Raw genomic sequence first — 22,157 nt, 5'->3', positions numbered from 1 at the left:
TTCGTGAGTCATGCATCCAATGCACATAAAGCGGTTTATTTTTTGTTTAAGCAGCGTGCCTCTCATGAGCATAACAAGTAAAGGCAGGCTTGCAGGCAGTGTGTCAAATATATAGTACCCCAGAGAATGAGGAATTCAAAAGCAATAGAGACAGATTGATGCAACAATTAAAAAAAAGACCACAACTGGACTCTGGAATGAATTAATAAACTTTTACAGGTGTCATGTGCTGTAAAAGGCTCAGAAAAGTTTTCCATTAACAGTACTGATACATATCTCTGTTGTCTTCAGCCTTTAAAAAGTAAAAATACAAAAAAAGATTTTTATTTTATTTTTCATGAAGTTGAACGCATGAAAAATAATTAAAAGAAGGTAGAATGAATTTAGAGCCAACTTATTAGATATACAAAATATAATAGTTCTGACCCTAGTCTATCAATGTCCTAAAAAGTGTCTAGAGGCAGCTGTTGTTGCTGCAGTGACAATGTCACATCTGTTTGAAAAGACAGTTTATGAAAGTAGCAGGCTGATGGACTGAATCTTGAGAAAGAAGGCCGAGTGAATGAATGGCCTTCATTCTACTTAAATTATGGTCAAGCAGGTGTAGTGCACAAAAGGAGCGGCAGGTGTGTGTCCTTCTGTTAAACAAAAACAAGCTGAAGCAGTACATCACACTTATCTGCATCACAAACATTCAGTTTATTGTCTAAATGCTCGGTCACGCAGAACAAATACCTTCACCCGTGGGGGAGGTGGGTCAGAAACCAGAAACCTCCATTGTCAGTAAGACAAAGACACTGTGGGACAGTAGACATGTCTTAACTGGAAGGAAGATAGCGTGGAAAAGGCAAAAAGACCATGTAACTTAAGATGAAATGGTACGAATAATAAATAAATGTCTATCCCAAAGATTAATGTGGGGAAAGTGCACTCACATTGCAGTAAATGTGTGAAATATGGCCCGAGGGGTAGCAGTGTAATAACCCCCACTCCTCAAAATCTCATTCAGATGATGAGCCTGTGCTGCTATACTTCACTATATTTCAAGTTGATGTAGATTTCAGGTTGGGGTTTGTTTGTTTTTTTGTTTTTGTTTTTGTTTTTTTTGTTGTTAATAATTTCAGCCTTTAGCCATTTTTGATTCAGTTATCTAATGTGTGTCCCTTAACTTAGTCAGTATGACCCTGAGGGGAAAAAATATTACCCATTCCTGCTGAGCAGTATCCCGTGCCCACAGGAAACACTTCGTAATGTCCTTAACTTCCTGGTATGTCCCTGAGTTTAGAGAACCAAAGAGCAATAAGTTTCCCTTGAATTTCCTCACAGCTAGCCGGCAGCAGTAACTAAAGTGGCACTTTACAGCAGTCTGAGTAATACCATAACTGTGTGGCTCATTGTCTTCCTGGCACAGGCTAAACAGAATGAAACCTTACAACTTCCTTTTGACAGTAAAGCTCAAATCCTCACGTCACCCCCTCCCTCTTCTTCCTCCATCACTGGGTTTGCCTCCAAGGCATCAGCAGGCCCGACCAATAGCAGGCCAGAGGATGTAGCAATAGTTCTGTCTAGCCAATGAGCTTGCAGGCAGTGGGCGTGTCCTTTTCTGCGGCACTCCTGCCTCCCTCTCCCCCCCTGAGTGTCTCTCTCTCTCTGCCTCCCACAGCCAAACTTGCTGTATCATTCATGCTTCCTGGCTTCACTCACATGCACAGAGAAGGAAGAGTTAGAGTCTTAGCCACACATGAAGGAGCTCCGGCTATTTTAAACCACACTGGACTAGACTCGGGATATCTTTATACCTCTTGCAGATTATATTTACGAAACAGGGGCAGAGAAAAGTCTGAGTTAACTTTCTTATCTTTGGAGTTTTTTAAATCCATCTGCAGGTTAAGGCGTGTGAGAGACTGAGGAAGCGTTTGAGTGAGTCTGTATGAGTGTGTGAGAGAGACAGAGCGAGAACAAGCAGCAGAATGATTGCGGCTCAGCTACTAGCCTATTACTTCACTGAGCTCAAGGATGACCAGGTTAAAAAGGTGAGTGTTTACCTCTTTCCTCCCTTTTTGATTCTGTTTGTTTGTCTTAGATACACGAAGAAGACGAGCTTATAAAAGATGAGAGAAGCACATGTGTTGTAGAGGTCACCGGGTTTACTAGGTATCTCCATCATAAGTTTTTCCACCACACGGGTACATTTCTTCGAGGAAGTGAAAGAAAGCTTCATCCTGTCGCGAGAACAGACCGATTTCTCGGACCCGTGTCATTTTCACAGACACGCGTTTTAAAGGGAATGACCCCGGCCTAGTGAGACGTGACAAACTGCACAGGGAGGTGTGTGTGCGTAGTAAAATGTAGTCACAACATGAGTAACGTTTTTGTCGTGATAGAAGATGTGAGGGGGCGTGGCAAAGAGCAAGAGAGGAAGTGAGCTGCAAGGATGAAAGGACGCATGAGCACAGGATGAATGGGTAGAAGTTACTTCAGGGGTCACAGAGTTTCTATTATATTCTTGTTAAAAAAATACCCACACTTTAATTTACCTTCAGTGGAGCCCGAAGGGGTTCGGTACGGCCCGGCCGAGGAGGCGGAGGCCTTGAATAGGTTGAATTATTCATGGTGTGTTCATGTGTCCCTATTTAAAAGTGATGAGTGATGTGATGTACACTTCAGGAAACTTAAAGAAGTCTGTCTGATCATTAGGACCAGATTTAGTTGTCCTCAGAGAGGTGTGTGTGAGAGAGTGAGATCAAAAAGTTGATCTTTTCCAATCAGTTTCCAGCACCTCTTCATTGAATGCACCATAAAATCTGGTCGCCATAGTTACGAAACAGTAAAACTTAGTCAGAGGAGGTTAAATTACTACCAGGCCCACTGGTGTCACAGTTTTTAGTCTTTGTGTCTAAATTTAAAATTGCCGTTTCTCATCGTGTGCTTAAATTTCACACGGCACGGTGTCCATTTAAGGTCGCTTGTCGTGTCACACACAAGCTGCAGATTCAGCAACAAGTCTGTTATCACACTTCCTTCTTCCATTCTCACTTTCCCATTCTTATTCGAGCTAATCTTTGTGGTCTGTTCACACGGGGCCCTGTCGTCTCCAGCTGTGCCTGCTGTGCTGCACTAAAGTCAGAGCGCAGTCTGTAAAGGTAAAAGACATGAATCAGCAGCCAGGATCTGATGTAATACAACACATCTCCCTCCCTTTTTACTCCTGCTCTCTTCCTCTCCCTGCTTCCCTAAAATAGGCCAGCTTTGAACCATGTGACCACAGGTGGACAGCAGGAGGAGGCTTACACCCACACACGCATACACAGACAGGCACACAACGCCAGCTATTTTGGAGCTTTTATAAGAGCAGGGTTTGTGTAGCACTTTCTCTAGTTGTGAAATTGTCAAACATGCAGTTCAATATTTGAGCAGCTATAATTAAACGTGTACACACAATCTGATCAATAATGAGTTTCTAGATGACCTGTGGTTGCCAAAGAGACTCGATCAGCTGATTGTCTCTCCGGTCAACCCAATTCACCGCCGTGTCCTTGACCGTACGTTCCCGCTGCAGCTGGTAGGTCATCCAGAGTACATCGTGCGAGTACGTCTGTGTACACGGAGTTGAAAAAGGGAAGCTGCAGCAGGGGGCATTGTAGAGGATGGTATTTTTCCACATGGTGAGGATGCGTGCGCACAATTTCTTGTGTGCGCACACGTACACACAGTGGAGTCATGTTTCAATGCTTCCCTGAGCCACCTCGTGGTGAGGAGGAGAGCAAGGCATTGTTGAGAGAAGGAATGCAAACAAAAGGGAGAATGAGAAGGAGGGAGGGAGGGAAACAGCGGCAGAGAGTGTGACCTCTTCCTGAAACTTGCACCGAGCTCTGGGCGGAGGCACAGAAAGCTGTTTTAGAGGTGTGTTGAAGGGCCTTTACAAACTCTTGCCTCCTGTCTCCTCAAAAAGGGAAACTGTACAAATAAGAAAATGAAGTTGGTCGTGAAATCTAAACAGTCTTAGTCATCACACACACCTATTTTCTCTACAAACGGCAGCGGAGATATTTTTTATTTATGAGCAATATCGTATCAGATAGTGTCCTGATACGATGAAATGCTTAGACATGAATTTTTGCTGAGTCAGAGATGTTTTTTCTTTTCTTTGAAAGGAACTGTACAAGTAATATTTAGTCAGATTTTGGAGGGGATTTCATTTAGGTTAGTGTGAAGCAACTTTTTAATCCTCCTCCTTTGTAGCTGAGCATCAGGCAGGACAGCTGAGAACACATTGTTATTTAAGTAGAGGAGAGAATGCCCCCCTATTCACTTAGCTAATTGGGCACATTGTTTTAAACAAGGCAACAGAATAAAAACAGTCTCATGCAAGTATGTTAGCCAACAGCAAACATACACCAAGGGTAGGTGGCAGAGAGTTTGAAACCTCTGCCACCTATAAGCATTCATATGTTGTATGAATGCTTATGCAATTGTTGCTTTTACCGTTACAAAGTTCCTGCCAGCAGCAGTTAAAAACGAAATCTAGAAATCAGAACATGAGGAGATCCTCTGATGATAGGAGATGTTGAAGCAGCACTGCGGGCTAACTGGCTGGGCTGCCAGCAGTTGGAAGATTAAATAGCTCAGAGCTGCAAACCTGAATGGATCTATTTACATCAGCTGACAGTCAGTGCAGTGCACAAGAGCTGCACTAAATAAAGAAATGCTTTCATTTCTCCATTCACAAAAAGTAGACTCTAAATATCAGCTTACTGCAAGCTTTCTAATGGGTGAAAGATAACTTTAAGAAGACTCCCTCTATTGGCAAGCTTGCACTCTTTTGGCCTGTGCAGTTTTCATTATTAAAAAGTGCCACTTAGCCTTTCAGCAGTTATTCATGTTCTGAATATGATACTCAAGCGAAAATATTGGGTTAGATACTAAATAAACTGAAACAGACTGCGCAGACCACCTGAATCAGTACTGATCAGTAGAGTCTAGGACATGTGCAGTATACACACATGCATAGCGAAATGGATAAAAGATGAGCTGACTTCCAAAATTGGGTGAAAAGTTAAAGATTACACTTTTTCAAAACACTGTTGGCGAAATTAGGAACCGATTTCCATCACAATAACAAAAATGTCCTTAACCAAACGTTTGACCCCCACTGCATGGACTTTCTTAAGGCCTTTTGTTGCAGCTAAAGTCTTTCATCTCTTGTTTGGGAGATTTTCCCGTGCTTCCTGATAAAGGCTTCTCGTTCTGTAAGATTTTGGGCCTGTCTTGTTATAGCTTGGAGGACTGTTCGAGCCCCACAAACCTTTAGGTTGTTCCTTTAGAGTGAGCCTGTTGTGAAATTTGAGGTACAGAAGCTATAAGCTTTTTAACTTTAGCTTATATTTGTCTTTTTAATCGATCTGTAATATGTAACTCCAGAAAACTGTAATAAAATTCATTATTCCATTTGTTGGAATAACATTTTTTGTTACTCCTCTACTCCTTGCTTAACAAAGAATTGCGTTTCGTTTGTAACCTGCAATTATTTAAATTTTGCTGGCTCAGGGGAGGCCAGGGCTGCAGAGTCAGACTATTTACAAGGCTCTGAAATATGATCCTCCTGTCCTTTCCTAAAGATGACTGTAAACAAGACATAACCCCAACAAGCTAGATGACAAGCGTGAAGCTGAAAAGAGGTCGAAAAGAATTCAAGATATTTAACTTCAAGCGTTATGGAGATCAGCCATGAAGAACAAAGACGTTTAAATAATATCAATATTTGTGTAATGCATGTAAACTGTATCAGTTCCATTTAGTTTAATTTAAAATCTCTAATCACTGTCTTATGAGTATGAAAAGCAGAATGGAAGACATGTTTGCATGCACGTGTAAATGTGTGTATGTGCACACTGTAAATGAAATAACAGATGTAGAGTTACAAAGGGAGGACGTTTGCAAGCAACAACATGTCACTGCTGTTAAACCATCCCTTCTAACTAAGGACTACATTTGGGTGTAAAATACAACCCAGCACAGGTGTGGACTTGTTTTTGGCTGTATCCAAAAAGTTTCCTGTGCCTGCATACTCTAACCCGAGTATGCAGTATATTCGGGTTAGAGGTTACATTTACTCAGCTGTGCCCTCCTGTCTGACAAGAGCTTGTGCACATAATGAGCCTTTATTCCACACACTCCACATTAGGCCCCATACAATGAATCCGTTAGACTACTTAACAGTTACTGCAGATAGGATGGTCACATACATGAGAATAGTACTATGGGTTGGAGATAAGCTTTTATATATTATTCATGAATGGCTGCAAGGTGAAACTAGCTGTTGGTCGCATCTACATAACAGTTGACTGACCATTTAAGCAGGTGAGAAAGACAAGTCTCTGCTGGTTGCACTGGATTTGTGCCTTAGTTTCACCACACATGTTTTCTGTGATATAAAATCCATGTCAGTGGCCAACAGTTTTTCCTGTTTCACAGCAGACTGCCATTGTCATGTCACAAGGGCCAGATTTATAAAGGAAGTACCGTTAACACCCCTAAAAGAGGATGTTGCGACATTCCTATGTGACAGATTTGACAATTTCTGATGCCTGTAAGCTGTCACATTTCCCTGGCTTCACATTACACTGTGACTTTTAATACTTACCAGCTACAGAAGCTTAGCCAACATTGTTGAGAGAGATCATTGCAAGATGTGACACTAGTGACGATACAAGAACAAACTGAAAGATGCGAGTTTTGTCCATGCCTGCAGTATTTTTGAGTAGTAATCACAGACTGTATAAAAGCCACCCATTGGTTCCCGAACTCCACACTTTATCGGCTGCCGTGATTAAGTTAACATTGGAAAGCTTGGACAGCAGGCTGTATAATCTATAATCACAATTGAAGTAATGCACATTCATACCATAGATACCTGCTATTTAGGGGTAAGTAACAGATGAATAAAATTTTACTTCTTGGGTGGTCTCCATATGTCCATGTCTCTTCTCTGGCAGGTAATTAACTCAATTAAAACAAATTAAAATGCTCTGGATTCCTTCAACACCACAAATAGAGGTCCAGATCAATGAGACCAGGCAAGCAGACTGACTAGCTCCCTTTGTCAGCACACCTCTCAGTCAAAGCAGCCGTGGCCCCAACTTTTATGACCCCATCTACAATTCTTTAATTAGTTTTTCCTCCTTTGAAGCCTACTAGCGTTAATTAACCCTTTTCCTTTTTTTCTGGACTGAGTGGTTTTGCCATATTTTAGTCCTGCTTCCACAACAAAATGACTGAGTGTGTATCAGAAATTAGTGAGGATGATCTCTGCCTATGCAGCTTATTAGGAAAAACCGAGAAGAACCTATTCTGATGGTCGTCAAACCAAGTCTTTAACCACATCTTTATATAATACCCATGGGGCAACATGTTGTTCATTATGTGCCATGTCTGTGTGACCATTAGGCATAACATCCAGCCTACTGTCGACTGAGGTCAAATGATTGGGACTTTTACCCACAATTGAGAATATATTCTGTTTTTGGTTTCTGAAACCACAAAAGCATCTCTTTGCTTCATCACAGTGTGTGATGTAACACTGGATTTCAGCAGATTGTTTAACGTGCTGTTCCTGAAGGGTCAGACAGTTCAGCCTTTGCACAGTTGCTAAAGTGGGAAGTTTCAATAGGGAGACTTTAGAATTTCAAGACTTGATGGTTTAAGGCAATTTAAGACAACTGGCTCTTTTTCCTGGTAAGAATAATGTCTGACTGAATTCTCGGCATACCTCCTACTTTGCCTTATCACTGTCATTCGAGCAATAAAACCACAACCCTACCCTGCTGTGCAGTGTTGCCTTTTGCTAGGACTGAGTGACACACAGTGGACTTCCTTGTTTCACTGTGTCACCAAGGTGACCCTGTGCACACATTGCGATGACTCCGATCTGAGAAATTGATCTGATTATTTTGGAATAAAGCTATATAAGAAATCTTCATTACTGGTATATTATCCAGCTACAGGTTATCTAACATTTTATGATATCGAAGCAGGTTATCTTTATGCATGAGTCCAATCATTATGAGATAGGGAGCCATATTTACGATATCCTCATGCTTGGTCATTGTCACTGTGTGTGTGTGTGTGTGTGTGTGTGTGTGTGTGTGTGTGTGTGTCAGTTAGAAGTGTATTTATTGCAGACAGATGCTTAATAGTTTAGATGGAAATAATTTCTATTTTTTGTTTGTCGTTATTTTTACTCTTAGATCGATAAGTACCTGTACTCCATGCGTTTCTCTGATGAGACGTTACTGGACATCACGCAGCGATTTCGCAAGGAGCTGGTCACAGGACTGGGTCGGGATACTAACGCCACTGCTACACTGAAGATGCTGCCAACATTTGTACGCTCAATCCCCGATGGATCAGGTTAGTCCATCTAAACCTGCTTTTATATCACTGTATCAGGGAACAGAAGCCAGTCTCCACAGGCAGTAAAGGCTTGGTAAAGTCCATGAGGTCATTTATATTTAGATCATATTTCTTCATGTTTGGTGTGTGAAAGTGTAGAAAAGCTTTACAGCTCAGAAACAGGAACACTGACCTTAGAGTTGCAGATCCAGGAATATCCTTTTATTATGCAGGTCAGTAAAATTCAGAGAAAACCTTAATGGGACAGTGTTTTGTAGAGAGTGTGTTATGCAGGAGCAAGGTGACAGACGGTCCCTTATCTTTTACTTGCTGTACTTCTGGGAGCATCGGTCCAACGAAGACTGACTTTTGTTACTTATGCACAGTCATCATCATTAACAGCAAAGCTCTTTGAATGAACACAACATTTCTGCCTTGCAACAAGTCTACTTTAGTTTACAGTGTAAGAGCTGTGAGCCCTGACACACATTACACACACAAATCAGAGATTAGCACTAATCCTGCTGCCATTGTTGGAGAAGACATCACTGTGAAAGCTGGTCCTAAACTTACAGAAATGCACATGGAGTCAATTAGAGTTATATAACAAATTCAAGGAAATTAGTTACTGTTGCAGTTGCAGACGAGGTGTAATAGCTCAGCCAGTGTTGCTTTGTAGCACAGTTTTTTACTTATTTTAATTCACAAATAAATAATTTGTGAACAGGAATTTTACTCCCTGATTTTTAAAGAGAGACAGCTTGATGTGTGGTGATTTAAAGTGAACAGATTTTTACAGCACTTGTCTATTCAGGGTTGTGGGGGGTTTGAAGCCTATCCCAGGTGTCACAGGGTGAAAGTGCAGGTACTCCCTAGGTCACCAGTCTGTTTGGGGGCTGTTTCATCACCTGCTTTTTTTAAAAATGTGCGCAGATATCACTGAACAGCTGTGGGGGAAAATGGGTACATGTAGTGGAAGATATTCGATGTTTGTTGTTTTTGTTGTTGTTTTTTTTAAATCAGGTCCAACAAAATCAGATTGCCCCAGTTGTGTTAATTAAAGGGTACGCCAAATGGGTCTGTTATTATCAACAGTGTCTCAGTCATGTAAGATAAAGAATAAAAAAAATTGTAGCTGTGTAGTTGAGCTCAAAATAAAAGCCAAGTTAAAAAATGCAGCCAGTTTTTGCAAGCTTCGTGTACTTTTAACGCTCCACATGATCTCTCTATATGTACTGTAAAAACAAAAAATTATTTTCCAAGAAGGATGTCGGCCGAGAACTCAATGGCTTCACTGCAGGAGTGACCCCATCGCAAAATTGTCCCTGGTTTGTACTTTCTAGAGTTACAGCTTGATTTGTTTGGACTGACTTGCTGCTCAGTAAGCGTTAGGAAGTGAACAGACCTTATGTGATGAATCTGAGATTACTGCCAGTTTTATCAAAGGTCAGTATGCTTTAAATTCAAATGAGCCATGATAACGCAGCCCGGTTTATCTAACTCTACTGTTTATCTAGTCAGAAAGCTATAAAGAAATTAAGTTCCTCGTTGAGATACACTAAATAAACTACTGTACCATTATTCAGCTAAATATACACATAGGACTTAAAGGGATATCGGTGGTGAGTTTAAGTAGTACTTTTTCACAGCCCATCAACAGCCTATTGACCTCTCACAAGCTTTTATTATGCAGGGTATTGTCAGGAGTTAGGATTTCACCAGCCGTATAATTGTTTCATTTACCTATGAAGCACCATTTCTGATAAGCTGTTGACCTTGTGAATATATGTCCTTGATCATAATGCCCCTGGTGGTGGTAATCATTAACCAATGAATATACAGGACAGACAGAGCAAAGTAAACCTGAGCTATTCATACACATGAACAAACATAGGCTCACAAGAAACAGTAGGAGTTTATAGATGGGAGCTTTTAAGCAAACATTAATCTTATAATCTGATTCTTTACCTCATCTTCCTTATAGGCCACTCTCACTGTATTTGTTTAAGCTTACAGATATTAGACATGCAGATGAGGCAGTGACATTGGACACATTCAATGCTTTCTGTAGGTAGAAGTCTCAAACACTAATGCTCATGTGTTGCCCCTTTCAGTGAATAAAATATTCCTGAAATGCTCTGACTCGCTTTTTAGTGTTACAAGTGAGTTTTTCCTTTCCCACATGGCAAAGTGTTCGCTCTAGGAGGTCACTCGATTGTTGTTTTCTACAGTACTGCTGGATCTTTACCTCACAGACTGTTGTTGTGAATTGGTGTTCTGTAAATGAACCTGAACTGTACTGACGTTTTTTTCGCTCTTCCCCTCTCCCACTTTTGGTCTCTCCCTGTATTCCAACTCTTTCCATCGCAACAGAGAAAGGAGACTTCATTGCACTCGATTTGGGAGGCAGCAACTTCAGAATCCTCCGCGTCAAAGTGAGCCATGAGAAGAAACAGACTGTGCAGATGGAGAGTGAAATCTACGACACGCCCGAGGATATTATTAACGGCACTGGAGCGAGAGTAGGTTTACAGAGAAATATACACATGTAAACAGCTTATTCTGAGCTCCACATGAGATAACTTCCCTCTCTTTCCACCTCCATTCCAGCTGTTTGACCATGTGGCAGAGTGTCTTGGTAACTTCATGGAAAAACACAACATCAAAGACAAGAAACTTCCAGTTGGTTTCACCTTCTCCTTCCCCTGCCAGCAGACCAAACTGGATGAGGTAAACTAAGCAGTCAACAAACTTCCCTCCACCCTTTTCCCGTAACAAGTCGTCACAGTTTGCAGACTCAGCCAAGAAAATAAACACTCAACAGAGACTTGAATCTCTTACTTTTTCCTCTGGCTTTCTTTGGTTGTCTCCAGGGCTTTCTGATAACATGGACTAAGCGTTTCAAGGCCAGTGGAGTGGAGGGGATGGATGTTGTCCAGCTGCTTAACAAAGCCATCAAGAAACGAGGGGTGAGTGTCTGCTGTCATCTCCCTTGGTACCACACTTTAGTTAATGTCATTAAACTGGGATATAGTTTAACAAAAATGGTGCTAAAAGGCTCTCTTATGTATTTTGGCTTTTAAATATTTCAGGACTATGAGGCTGACATTATGGCAGTCGTAAATGACACTGTGGGAACAATGATGACCTGCGGCTTTGATGACCAGCGCTGTGAAGTCGGCATTATTATCGGTATTGCAGATTTACTGTCCATAAAAATAAAGAAGCAAAATAAAAATTAGATGCTTATATGGGAAAAATTGAAGACAAATGGATAATTGTAGCCAGTCTGTGTAAAATCGATGTAACTGTAGGCGTATTTGTGCTTTAGGTACAGGTACTAATGCATGCTACATGGAGGAGCTGCGTCACATTGACCTGGTGGAGGGAGACGAGGGCAGGATGTGCGTGAACACTGAGTGGGGAGCCTTCGGGGACGACGGCAGGCTGGAAGACATCAGGACTGAGTTTGACAGGGAGATAGACAGAGGCTCTCTCAACCCAGGCAGCCAGCTGTAAGTCAAACCAAAAGTATCACACCTTTCCTCACATCATAAAATTAATACTTAAACTGCTCCCAGTTAATTTACCAGAAAACCATGAGAAACCTGTAAACATCCTTTCAGCTGCTACAAACACAACTACCGGCAGCTGTGAAAGAGCAGCTATAGTGAGTAGTGATGCATTTCTGAACCTCAAGCTGAAATGTCTTTTCTGTGCATTAGATTTGAGAAGATGGTCAGTGGGATGTACATGGGGGAGCTGGTTCGCCTCATCCTGGTGAAGATGGCCAGAGAAGGCTTGCTGTTTGAGGGAAGGATCACCCCCGAGCTGCTCACTAAAGGAAAGATCGAGACCAAGCACATCTCAGCCATAGAGAAGTGAGTCACACCACAGTCTTAAACCGAGTAGACAAAAAAATTGAATGATTTTTAAATGAAATTGTAAACTTTTTTTTTTATTTATCTCTTTTGTTTAGGAGCAAGGAAGGGTTGATCAAGGCGAGAGAGATTTTGAACAAACTGGGTTTGGAGCCATCAGCGGACGACTGCATTGCTGTGCAGCATGTGTGTATTGTTACTGAGAAAACACTTCAGTTATTTATTTATTTCTTTTTGGTTTCAGAGAGGGAACTTAAATCAGGAAAATCATATAAGATGAAATTGTATAGTTAAGTAGTTAATTTGTAACTTTTAGTCTGTTTAAAATATTAAGATCCATGGAACAAATGAAATCAAATATTTAAGACGTTTCTTAATAATTTGGATGGTCTTGATGCATTTTTGCTTGTCTTCCCTCAGGTTTGTGCCATTGTGTCTTTCCGCTCCGCCAGCCTTGTAGCTGCTACTCTGGCCGGCATCCTGATGAGGCTGAAGGAGAACAAAGGAGCGTCACGTCTCCGAACCACTGTAGGCATCGATGGGTCTCTCTACAAGATGCACCCACAGTAAGTGATAAGTTTAAAGATGAACCGTTTAGATTAGTGTTTACTTAAATGCTCTCTCGCTCTTTAGTTTTGTACTAGAATTGCCGTCCAGCATTTGGGAGTTAAATGTGTACCTATCGTCTTACTTTGATCTTAAGTAAAATGTGCATAGTTAAGCAGAATCTCATATGCATTTCAGATATGCCCGTCGTCTTCACAAGACAGTCAGACGTTTGGTCCCGGACTGCGATGTTCGATTCCTCCTCTCGGAGAGCGGCAGTGGAAAGGGTGCTGCCATGGTGACCGCTGTGGCCTACAGACTCGCTGAACAATCGCGACAAATCGCCCAAATACTGTCCGAGTTTTCCCTGACGACTGAACAGCTGCTGGAGGTGAGAAAAGATGCTGCAGTGTTTGTTCTGCCAATTTGCGTTTCACAATATTTAGACTCTGACAATAAAATATTAATTTTAGGTGAAGCAGAGAATGAAGATAGAGATCCAAAATGGCCTTTCTAAAAGCACACAGGACATTGCCACAGTCAAAATGCTGCCAACCTTTGTGCAAAGCACTCCTGACGGCACAGGTAATGCGCGCGCGCACACACACACACACACACACACACACACACACACACACACTTCAGCATATGAAAATATCCAACTAGATAGTCAAAGGAGCTTGCAAAGAAAAGCGTCTGGACTTCTTTAAGTTGCTAGAAGACATAGATGGACATAGTGGACATAGATGTCATAGATGTCAACCAGTATGACATAGATGGACATAGAGATAGCTCACAGTGGACATAGATGTCCACTGTGAGCGACCATCTTTGAACAGTGGCGGGGGTTTACGACACCAACTGTCTGCCATCTATAATCCAGTTCTGAGATCCCTTCCCAGACGCCTAGATAGTTTGACCGCAGATCTGTTCGGGAAGAAGGAACCGTTGGCTTCACTACTTCACACCTTTTCTTTCTGCAACTCTTGCAGCTTTAACAAAAAAAAGATGTTTTTCTTAATAGAACAGCTTCAGCTCTGTACATACACAGCAACACACATGTACCCACATAACTGTATGAATATTATGGAAAACCTATGGCCATAAGATAAAAGATTAGTCTGTTTATTCTGTTTTTCAAGCTTACATTGCCTATTAAGTCTTTTCCTAATATGTTTGAATGTTTTGACCGCTGGTCATTTATCTTTCTCTTGTTTTGTTTATCTGTGTGTCCAGAACATGGTGATTTCCTGGCTTTAGATTTAGGAGGAACCAACTTCAGAGTTCTGTTGGTTAAAATTCGCTCTGGGAAGAGGAGATCAGTGGAGATGCACAACAAAATCTACGCTATTCCTCTCGAAGTGATGCAGGGCACAGGGGAGGAGGTGAGATAAACAGCCTGTAATCTAGAGTTAACGGTGTAAAATTATACCGGCAGGTAACTGTGACGAAAGGAGGACTGGTGAATATCTCCCCGTTAAATAGAGGGTAAAGATTAGGATGGTAGATGGGGGATGTGAGGCTTGTTGGTTTAAGAGATAAGTAAATAGGATAGAAGCTGGGAGGAGGGTCAAAAGTTTAGGGACAGACAATTAGAGAGGGACAATTAGAAAAGTTGACTGGCTTAGATTGGCATCGAGTTGACAATCTCTAAAACAGAGAACTTTAAACTTAACCCTTAAGCACCAGCTTAAGCTTATCCAGTCACCTTTGACTTCTTTAGTCTCACTCCTCTGGAAACAGGACAGGAGAGTGATATTTAACAGATGCTCTTTACAATAGGATAATTTTAACACCTTTACAGCCTGTGTTATGTATTTTAGCGTTATCACATGTTTCTCAGTAAATGGTAAATGGTAAATGGCCTGTATTTATATAGCGCTTTTACTAGTCCCTAAGGACCCCAAAGCGCTTTACATATCCAGTCATCCACCCATTCACACACTGGTGATGGCAAGCTACATTGTAGCCACAGCCACCCTGGGGCGCACTGACAGAGGCGAGGCTGCCGGACACTGGCGCCACCGGGCCCTCTGACCACCACCAGTAGGCAACGGGTGAAGTGTCTTGCCCAAGGACACAACGACCGAGACTGTCCGAGCCGGGGCTCGAACCGGCAACCTTCCGATTACAAGGTGAACTCCTAACTCTTGAGCCACGATCGCCCCTATTTCTCAGAGGTCCCATTATTCAAAGCAAGTGGCCATTAATGAATCAGATTTGCCACGCAGATAATTTTAAATGTCTTTGAAATCATCTGTGTCCTAATATAACAATGCATTTCACACACAATGCATCAGATTAGTGCATGGGCAAAAAAATAATACATTTAACCACAACACTCTAAACTGCATCATTCTTGAATTCCTCTAATTGAAATTATGCAGCGTTTTGGATGTTAAGCCACTAGTAAGTATCACAGTACATGCAGAGAGAGACTTTCCTCTGGTTTCTGTGATGAGGAGCAAATACGGTCTTATGGCGTAAAGTGCTTTGAGTCATCATTAAGACTAGTGATGTACTTTACAAATGCAATTTTTAATGTGTCACTTTTTTATTTTTCCAGTTGTTCGATCACATCGTGCACTGTATCAGTGACTTCCTGGACTACATGGGGATGAAGAATGCCCGTCTTCCTCTGGGCTTCACCTTCTCCTTCCCCTGCCGACAGACCAGCCTGGACGCTGTGAGTAATACTCCTGCTTCTTCGTCTTTTATGTACAGCCCTGTACTTTCTTCTATACTCTGAGAGTCTTAAACTGGCTGTATTGCAAACTAAAGCTGTGATTTATGCATAACTTGTCCACCGTTAAGCAACATCAAGAGGGGGAAAAAAGCCAAATAACATTTCATGAACTGATGCCTGAGCCATCCATGAAGTTGTCACATGATAAACTAAACTTGTGTGCGTCTGTGTACAGGGCATCTTGGTGACATGGACCAAAGGCTTCAAGGCGACAGACTGCGAAGGGGAAGATGTGGTGGGACTGTTGAGGGACGCCATTAGGAGGAGAGAGGTATGAGGATATGAGGAGCAGCATCACTCAGTACAACATGGAATCATGGTGTTTTTGTGGCACGTCATATTGTTTGTCTGGTCTGCAGGAATTTGATCTGGACGTGGTTGCTGTAGTGAATGATACAGTGGGAACCATGATGACCTGTGCCTATGAAGAACCCACCTGTGAAGTTGGTCTTATCGCCGGTTAGTTCACCTTAAAGTAACACTTGTTTTTATAAAATATTCAGCTTTTTTGTGCTATATCTATATAATGCGTCTCTCTGATTACAGGTACTGGCAGTAATGCGTGTTACATGGAAGAGATGAAGAACGTTGAGATGATTGAGGGCGATGAGGGTCAGATGTGTGTCAACATGGAGTGGGGAGCTTTTGGAGACAACGGATGCCTGGACGACATCAGGACAGAGTACGACCGTTCTGTGGACGACTTCTCCCTAAACCCGGGGAAACAAAGGTGCCTCATACACACCATCCCATGCTTGAAAAGATACAGGGCATTCATTCCTATCTTTGAGGTGCATGTAAATACTGTATATTTATGTTTCCTTTGTCTTTGCTTGAATTCTGCATTTTAGATATGAGAAAATGATCAGCGGCATGTACCTCGGTGAAATCGTGCGGAACATCCTCATCGACATGACCAAAAAAGGATTCCTGTTCAGAGGACAGATTTCTGAAACACTAAAGACCAGAAGCATCTTTGAAACAAAGTTCCTGTCACAGATAGAAAGGTAAACAATGAACGCTATCTTTGTTTGCGTCTAATAAGAGTGTCAGTTCACCCTTCCACGAGATAAGAAGTCATCTGGACAGGAGATTATACTCCATTAGCACCGCTTGCTATCGTACCACTGATTGTGTTGTCTATTTAATGATAAGATATTGCTCCTGTCTCCTTACTAAAGTTTCATTTGTCATCTTTTAATGACTTTCTGTATGTGTCTTTGTACAGTGACAGATTGGCTTTGCTGCAGGTGCGATCAATCCTGCAACACTTGGGCCTGGACAGCACCTGTGATGACAGTATCATAGTCAAAGAGGTAAAGAAGAGTTAGTTAGTTAGTAATCAAAGTCTTAGACTTGCATTTGGACACTGAGAGAGAACCATAATACTATCTTGTTAGCCTTATTTTATGAAAGACTATGTGACACAGGAGTAGGAGAGAAACTGAAACTTAGGCTGTATTTGTTCTCAGTTTGACTGATATGTACAGTGGGGCAAAAAAGTATTTAGTCAGCCACCGATTGTGCAAGTTCCCCCACCTAAAATGATGACAGAGGTCAGTAATTTGCACCAGAGGTACACTTCAACTGTGAGAGACAGAATGTGAAAAAAAAATCCATGAATTCACATGGTAGGATTTGTAAAGAATTTATTCATAAATTAGGGTGGAAAATAAGTATTTGGTCACCTCAAACAAGGAAAATCTCTGGCTCTCACAGACCTGTAACGTCTTCTGTAAGAAGCTTTTCTGTCCCCCACTCGTTACCTGTATGAATGGCACCTGTTTGAACTCATCATCTGTATAAAAGACACCTGTCCACAGCCTCAAACAGTCAGACTCCAAACTCCGCCATGGCCAAGACCAAAGAGCTTTCGAAGGACACCAGGAAAAGTATTGTAGACCTGCACCAGACTGGGAAGAGTGAATCTACAATAGGCAAGCAGCTTGGTGTGAAAAAATCAACTGTGGGAGCAATCATCAGAAAATGGAAGACATACAAGACCACTGATAATCTCCCTCGATCTGGGGCTCCACGCAAGATCTCATCCCGTGGGGTCAAAATGATCATGAGAACGGTGAGCAAAGATCCCAGAACCACACGGGGGGACCTGGTGAATGACCTGCAGAGAGCTGGGACCAAAGTAACAAAGGTCACCATCAGTAACACACTACAACGGCAGGGAATCAAATCCCACAGTGCCAGACGTGTTCCGCTGCTGAAGCCAGTGCATGTCCAGGCCCGTCTGAAGTTTGCCAGAGAGCACATGGATGATACAGCAGAGGATTGGGAGAATGTCATGTGGTCAGATGAAACCAAAGTAGAACTTTTTGGTATAAACTCAACTCGTCGTGTTTGGAGGAAGAAGAATACTGAGTTGCATCCCAAGAACACCATACCTACTGTGAAGCATGGGGGTGGAAACATCATGCTATGGGGCTGTTTTTCTGCCAAGGGGACAGGACGACTGATCCGTGTTAAGGACAGAATGAATGGGGCCATGTATCGTGAGAGTTTGAGCCAAAACCTCCTTCCATCAGTGAGAACTTTGAAGATGAAATGAGGCTGGGTCTTCCAACATGACAATGATCCAAAACACACCGCCCGGGCAACAAAGGAGTGGCTCCGTAAGAAGCATTTGAAAGTCCTGGAGTGGCCTAGCCAGTCTCCAGACCTCAACCCCATAGAAAATCTGTGGCGGGAGTTGAAAGTCCGTGTTGCTCGGCGACAGCCCCAAAACATCACTGCTCTCGAGAAGATCTGCATGGAGGAATGGGCCAAAATACCAGCTACTGTGTGTGCAAACCTGGTAAAGACCTATAGTAAACGTTTGACCTCTGTTATTGCCAACAAAGGTTATGTTACAAAGTATTGAGTTGTATTTTTGTTATTGACCAAATACTTATTTTCCACCCTGATTTACGAATAAATTCTTTACAAATCCTACCATGTGGATTCATGGATTTTTTTTTTCACATTCTGTCTCTCACAGTTGAAGTGTACCTCTGGTGCAAATTACTGACCTCTGTCATCATTTTAGGTGGGGGAACTTGCACAATCGGTGGCTGACTAAATACTTTTTTGCCCCACTGTACTTGTGTGGCTCAAAAAGCTGTTGCAATAATGATAAATGTCTTCTTTGTTAGGTTTGTGGAACAGTGTCACGTCGTGCAGCTCAGCTATGTGGCGCAGGAATGGCGGCAGTGGTCGATAAGATTAGAGAGAACCGTGGACTGGACCATTTGGACATCACCGTAGGGGTAGACGGGACCCTGTACAAATTACATCCACAGTAAGTTTAATCCATTAATTTATTTATTATTTCATATGTTAAAAATAATTCACTGGCAACTGAAGTGAAGAGGAATATGATGACCTCATAAGCTGCTGCGTTATGTCACCATTTTCACAAAAAAGTATCTTTGTAGTTACAATAATAACGCAGCAGACAGACAAATAGAAATGATAGTAGGCTCATCGAGTTAAGAAGAGCACCAGGCTGCTAACAGAAAGGATCATTCTTTGCTACTTTTTAAAAGGTTTTGTGAAAGTATTTTTTTTCTTAGTCATGGTGATAAATTTATTTGGAAGTAAGCTAAATGAGCTAAAAGTAAGCATTTGACATTAAATAGCAGTCGCAAGATAGCCAATGCAAAAATCCTTTATGATAAATGGATGATCCCGAAGTGTCAAAGTAGCATATTAACTAAAGCGTACACATAGCACAGAGAGTCTTGTGTCAAGTTGAGTCTTGCTTCAGACCTGTTATAACTGCATATGAGATTCACTGCACAATGCAAGAGAAAAACCTCAGGTTAAGTAAATATTCTCTGCCCGTTTGTTCTTATGTCCAGTGTCACCACAAGAGCACTGCTTAGGAGACATAGTCATTAATAGGTCATTGGTTTGGACATGTTTTCGAACGAACGAATCAGTGGCAAGTTGATTTATTGTGCCTTAACCCTTGAGCTGACACATAAGCTTTCCTTTATTTATAAGATGGTGGTGCAGATCCGATTTTAAACTGTCATTAACTCTCCAAATCCCGTGTGGAAAGTCTGTGTGATGGCTGATTGCATTGTTTTGTGAAACCAGTCCAGATAATACTCCTGTGAATTCAAAGCTAGCAAGTAGCTATCTCCTGCACACCCCGAAACATCTCCACTGTGGTACTGCAGCTGATAGAAATGAGCTCCTGCTGTGTGCTAAAGCTGAGGAAGCAAAACTGCAGGCAGTGTCCGTATCTGATTCTCTGATTTCTTTTTTGGATGTGTGAAAACAACTTTTATTTTATGCTAAGCTATGCAGAAAAGCCTGTTTCCCGGTTAGATAGTAGAGGCCTGGTTGTCTTTCTTTTGTTTTTGAACATGATTCATTTTGGCGAGGAGATGGTAAACCATACCTTCGCTCCCTCTTGTGTCACTTTCACACCCATTAACCGTATCATCAGACTGGCTCTTTTTGCTTTTCTGTCTAACGTGTACATCCTCTGTCTCTGTGTAGCTTCTCCCTGATCATGCACCAGACGGTTAAAGAACTGGCTCCAAACTGTAATGTCAAGTTCTTGCTGTCAGAGGATGGAAGTGGAAAAGGAGCTGCACTCATCACAGCCGTGGGCTGCCGGCTAAGACAGGAGCTGAACAGCAAATAGAACATTTTCTACATCTCACTGTTATCTCATCCCCTCTCCTGCCCCAGTTCTCAACCATTGTCTCCTTTCCTCCTAAATCAAACAAGACCAGTCGACATATCACGCTCCGGTAGCTGCTTTAGTCCGTCTACGTGAGGCAGAGAAAAGGAGAGGTTTTCTCTCTGTTGTGGTTAGATTTATTAACAGCACCCAGTCTCTTAAGGATATTGCAAGTTTGCAATTTCTGTGGATAAAACACGCACAAGTAGCCCTTTGTCTTCTTTTTTTTTTAATGCAGGACAGTCGCATGCCTGTAAACCCCCTTTGTCTCCATCTGGAGGAATTCTCTGGTAACTGCATTCTGTTATAAGTTGCAGGTCAGCACACCAGTTGCAGAGAAACATCGCAGATTGACTTTTAACTTGTTCAGTAGAAACAAAAACATAAAAACGCTCTTTTAGACCAAAGTCTGTGTGTCTGCTGTAGATTACGCGCGTATGTACAGGAAAGCATGAAAGGGATGCGATATATAAATGTGTACTGAGATGAAAGGGAAACTTTTTTTTTTCTTCTTTTCTTTTCTTTATTTTATTTTATTGCTTTTTTTTGGTATTTGATATCTTACCCACATATAAAACAATGTTATAAATACATTGTTGTTATTTATTGTATTTTTATATATCGGGAGATGTTGAAGAAAAATGTTACTGTTGCAAAATATGATGCACACATAGGAAGCCAGCGAAGAAGTTCCCTCACATGGTACCTGTCCTGTATTTATGTGCTCAAGCATGACAGAAGAGGGACTTCTGCAGTGGCAGATTTAGAGAACCAAGTGGTGCTCAAAGTCAACGCCCACACGTCTTTTAGCATTTAAAGTTCATTCCATCCTGTTCTTTGTTCTGTTTATGTTTCCTAAAAACATTTCTCCTCTGGTCCTCTCCGGCCCACCTGCAGTTGCTCCCTGCTCCACGGTTTGAGAACCACTGGTCTTATCTCAGAGAGCAGTATCTTTTTATTGTCTGTAGTGTAAACTATGTGTCCTGTTGTTGGTACCGGTCACAGCTGCTGTTAGTGTGTTCATTTCTTAAGAAGTCCTGGCTAACCTCATCACCATGATGATACCTTAACAGCTATTTAATTATGAAACAGAAATGTGGTGCTAACACGGATGCCAGGGGAATAACAACAGCAGCCATAGTGTGTATAAACTCACATGAACATTACAGAACTTTTAAAAGAGTTTTAACATGTTGGCCAATAATAAAAGCACGTATTCTACTCGCCCCTTTAATATCACCATGTGCTCCTAAAAGCTCAGGAGGATGTCTAAGGTAACTACTGTCAGGCTCATTCATGTAGCATAACTTATGCAAATTGATATTTATTTTCATTGTGTTAAAAGCAAAAGGGAAAAAAAAGTCTCAAAGTTACGACGGCTTAGATTCATTATGAAGCAATTAAAGAGCACAAGAAGAAAATATTCTATTGTTAGATCAGTGGTGCCCGTGGAGGACGGGATATGGTTGAGATGCCACCTTTTTAAATATTCAAATGAATACCAGCTGAGCTAAAAGAATGTCATTTCCTACCTTTTAGTCATATTGTATGATTAAAGAAGTCAGGTAGCTCCTTTACTCTGCCTTCAGATTGACCCCAGAATGTCCAGTCGCACACAAACGCTTGAATCTGTGTGATTCTGCTAACAAAGGATGTATCTGTCCCACATCGTCAATCAGTCACTTAATAAAGTCAAACCTGTGTAAACATGATGTCGTGGTTGGTTTGTTTTTGTTTGTGCATTGATCATTTAGCACTCACGTAGTTGTGAATCTCTTCAGTGGTGTTACAAATGTATTCAGTGTGAGCTAAAGGTCAAAGCAACCCTGCGGTGCTGAAGTTGCACACTTAGAGCTCTGTTAACAGCTACAGCAGTTATAATTCAGGCGTTAGATGGGGCACA

General features: G+C 41.7%; 1 protein-coding gene across 1 annotated transcript; it reads left to right on the top strand.

Annotated features, from left to right (window-relative positions):
* Positions 1 to 1,660: 1,660 nt before the first annotated feature.
* LOC147338863 (hexokinase-1) lies at positions 1,661 to 21,966 on the top strand. Its single transcript, XM_086285611.1, has 21 exons — positions 1,661 to 2,033; positions 8,247 to 8,409; positions 10,765 to 10,913; positions 11,002 to 11,121; positions 11,265 to 11,360; positions 11,484 to 11,583; positions 11,723 to 11,906; positions 12,117 to 12,272; positions 12,371 to 12,458; positions 12,693 to 12,838; positions 13,017 to 13,209; positions 13,292 to 13,403; positions 14,055 to 14,203; positions 15,385 to 15,504; positions 15,740 to 15,835; positions 15,924 to 16,023; positions 16,111 to 16,294; positions 16,416 to 16,571; positions 16,793 to 16,880; positions 18,711 to 18,856; positions 20,068 to 21,966. Exons 1-21 carry the CDS (start codon positions 1,971 to 1,973, stop codon positions 20,213 to 20,215), a joined length of 2,757 nt encoding a protein of 918 aa, XP_086141737.1. The 5' UTR covers positions 1,661 to 1,970; the 3' UTR covers positions 20,216 to 21,966.
* The last annotated feature ends 191 nt before the right edge of the window (positions 21,967 to 22,157 follow it).

The sequence above is a fragment of the Aulonocara sp. 'chitande type north' Nkhata Bay genome, linkage group LG1 (genome assembly GCF_057382095.1).
Source record: "Aulonocara sp. 'chitande type north' Nkhata Bay isolate Kocher_YH1m ecotype deep benthic linkage group LG1, A_spYH_male_GT1.1, whole genome shotgun sequence".
Classification (NCBI taxonomy): domain Eukaryota; kingdom Metazoa; phylum Chordata; class Actinopteri; order Cichliformes; family Cichlidae; genus Aulonocara; species Aulonocara sp. 'chitande type north' Nkhata Bay.
The sequence above is the reverse complement of the archived record's forward strand: the minus strand, read 5'-3'. Positions and strand labels throughout refer to the sequence as shown.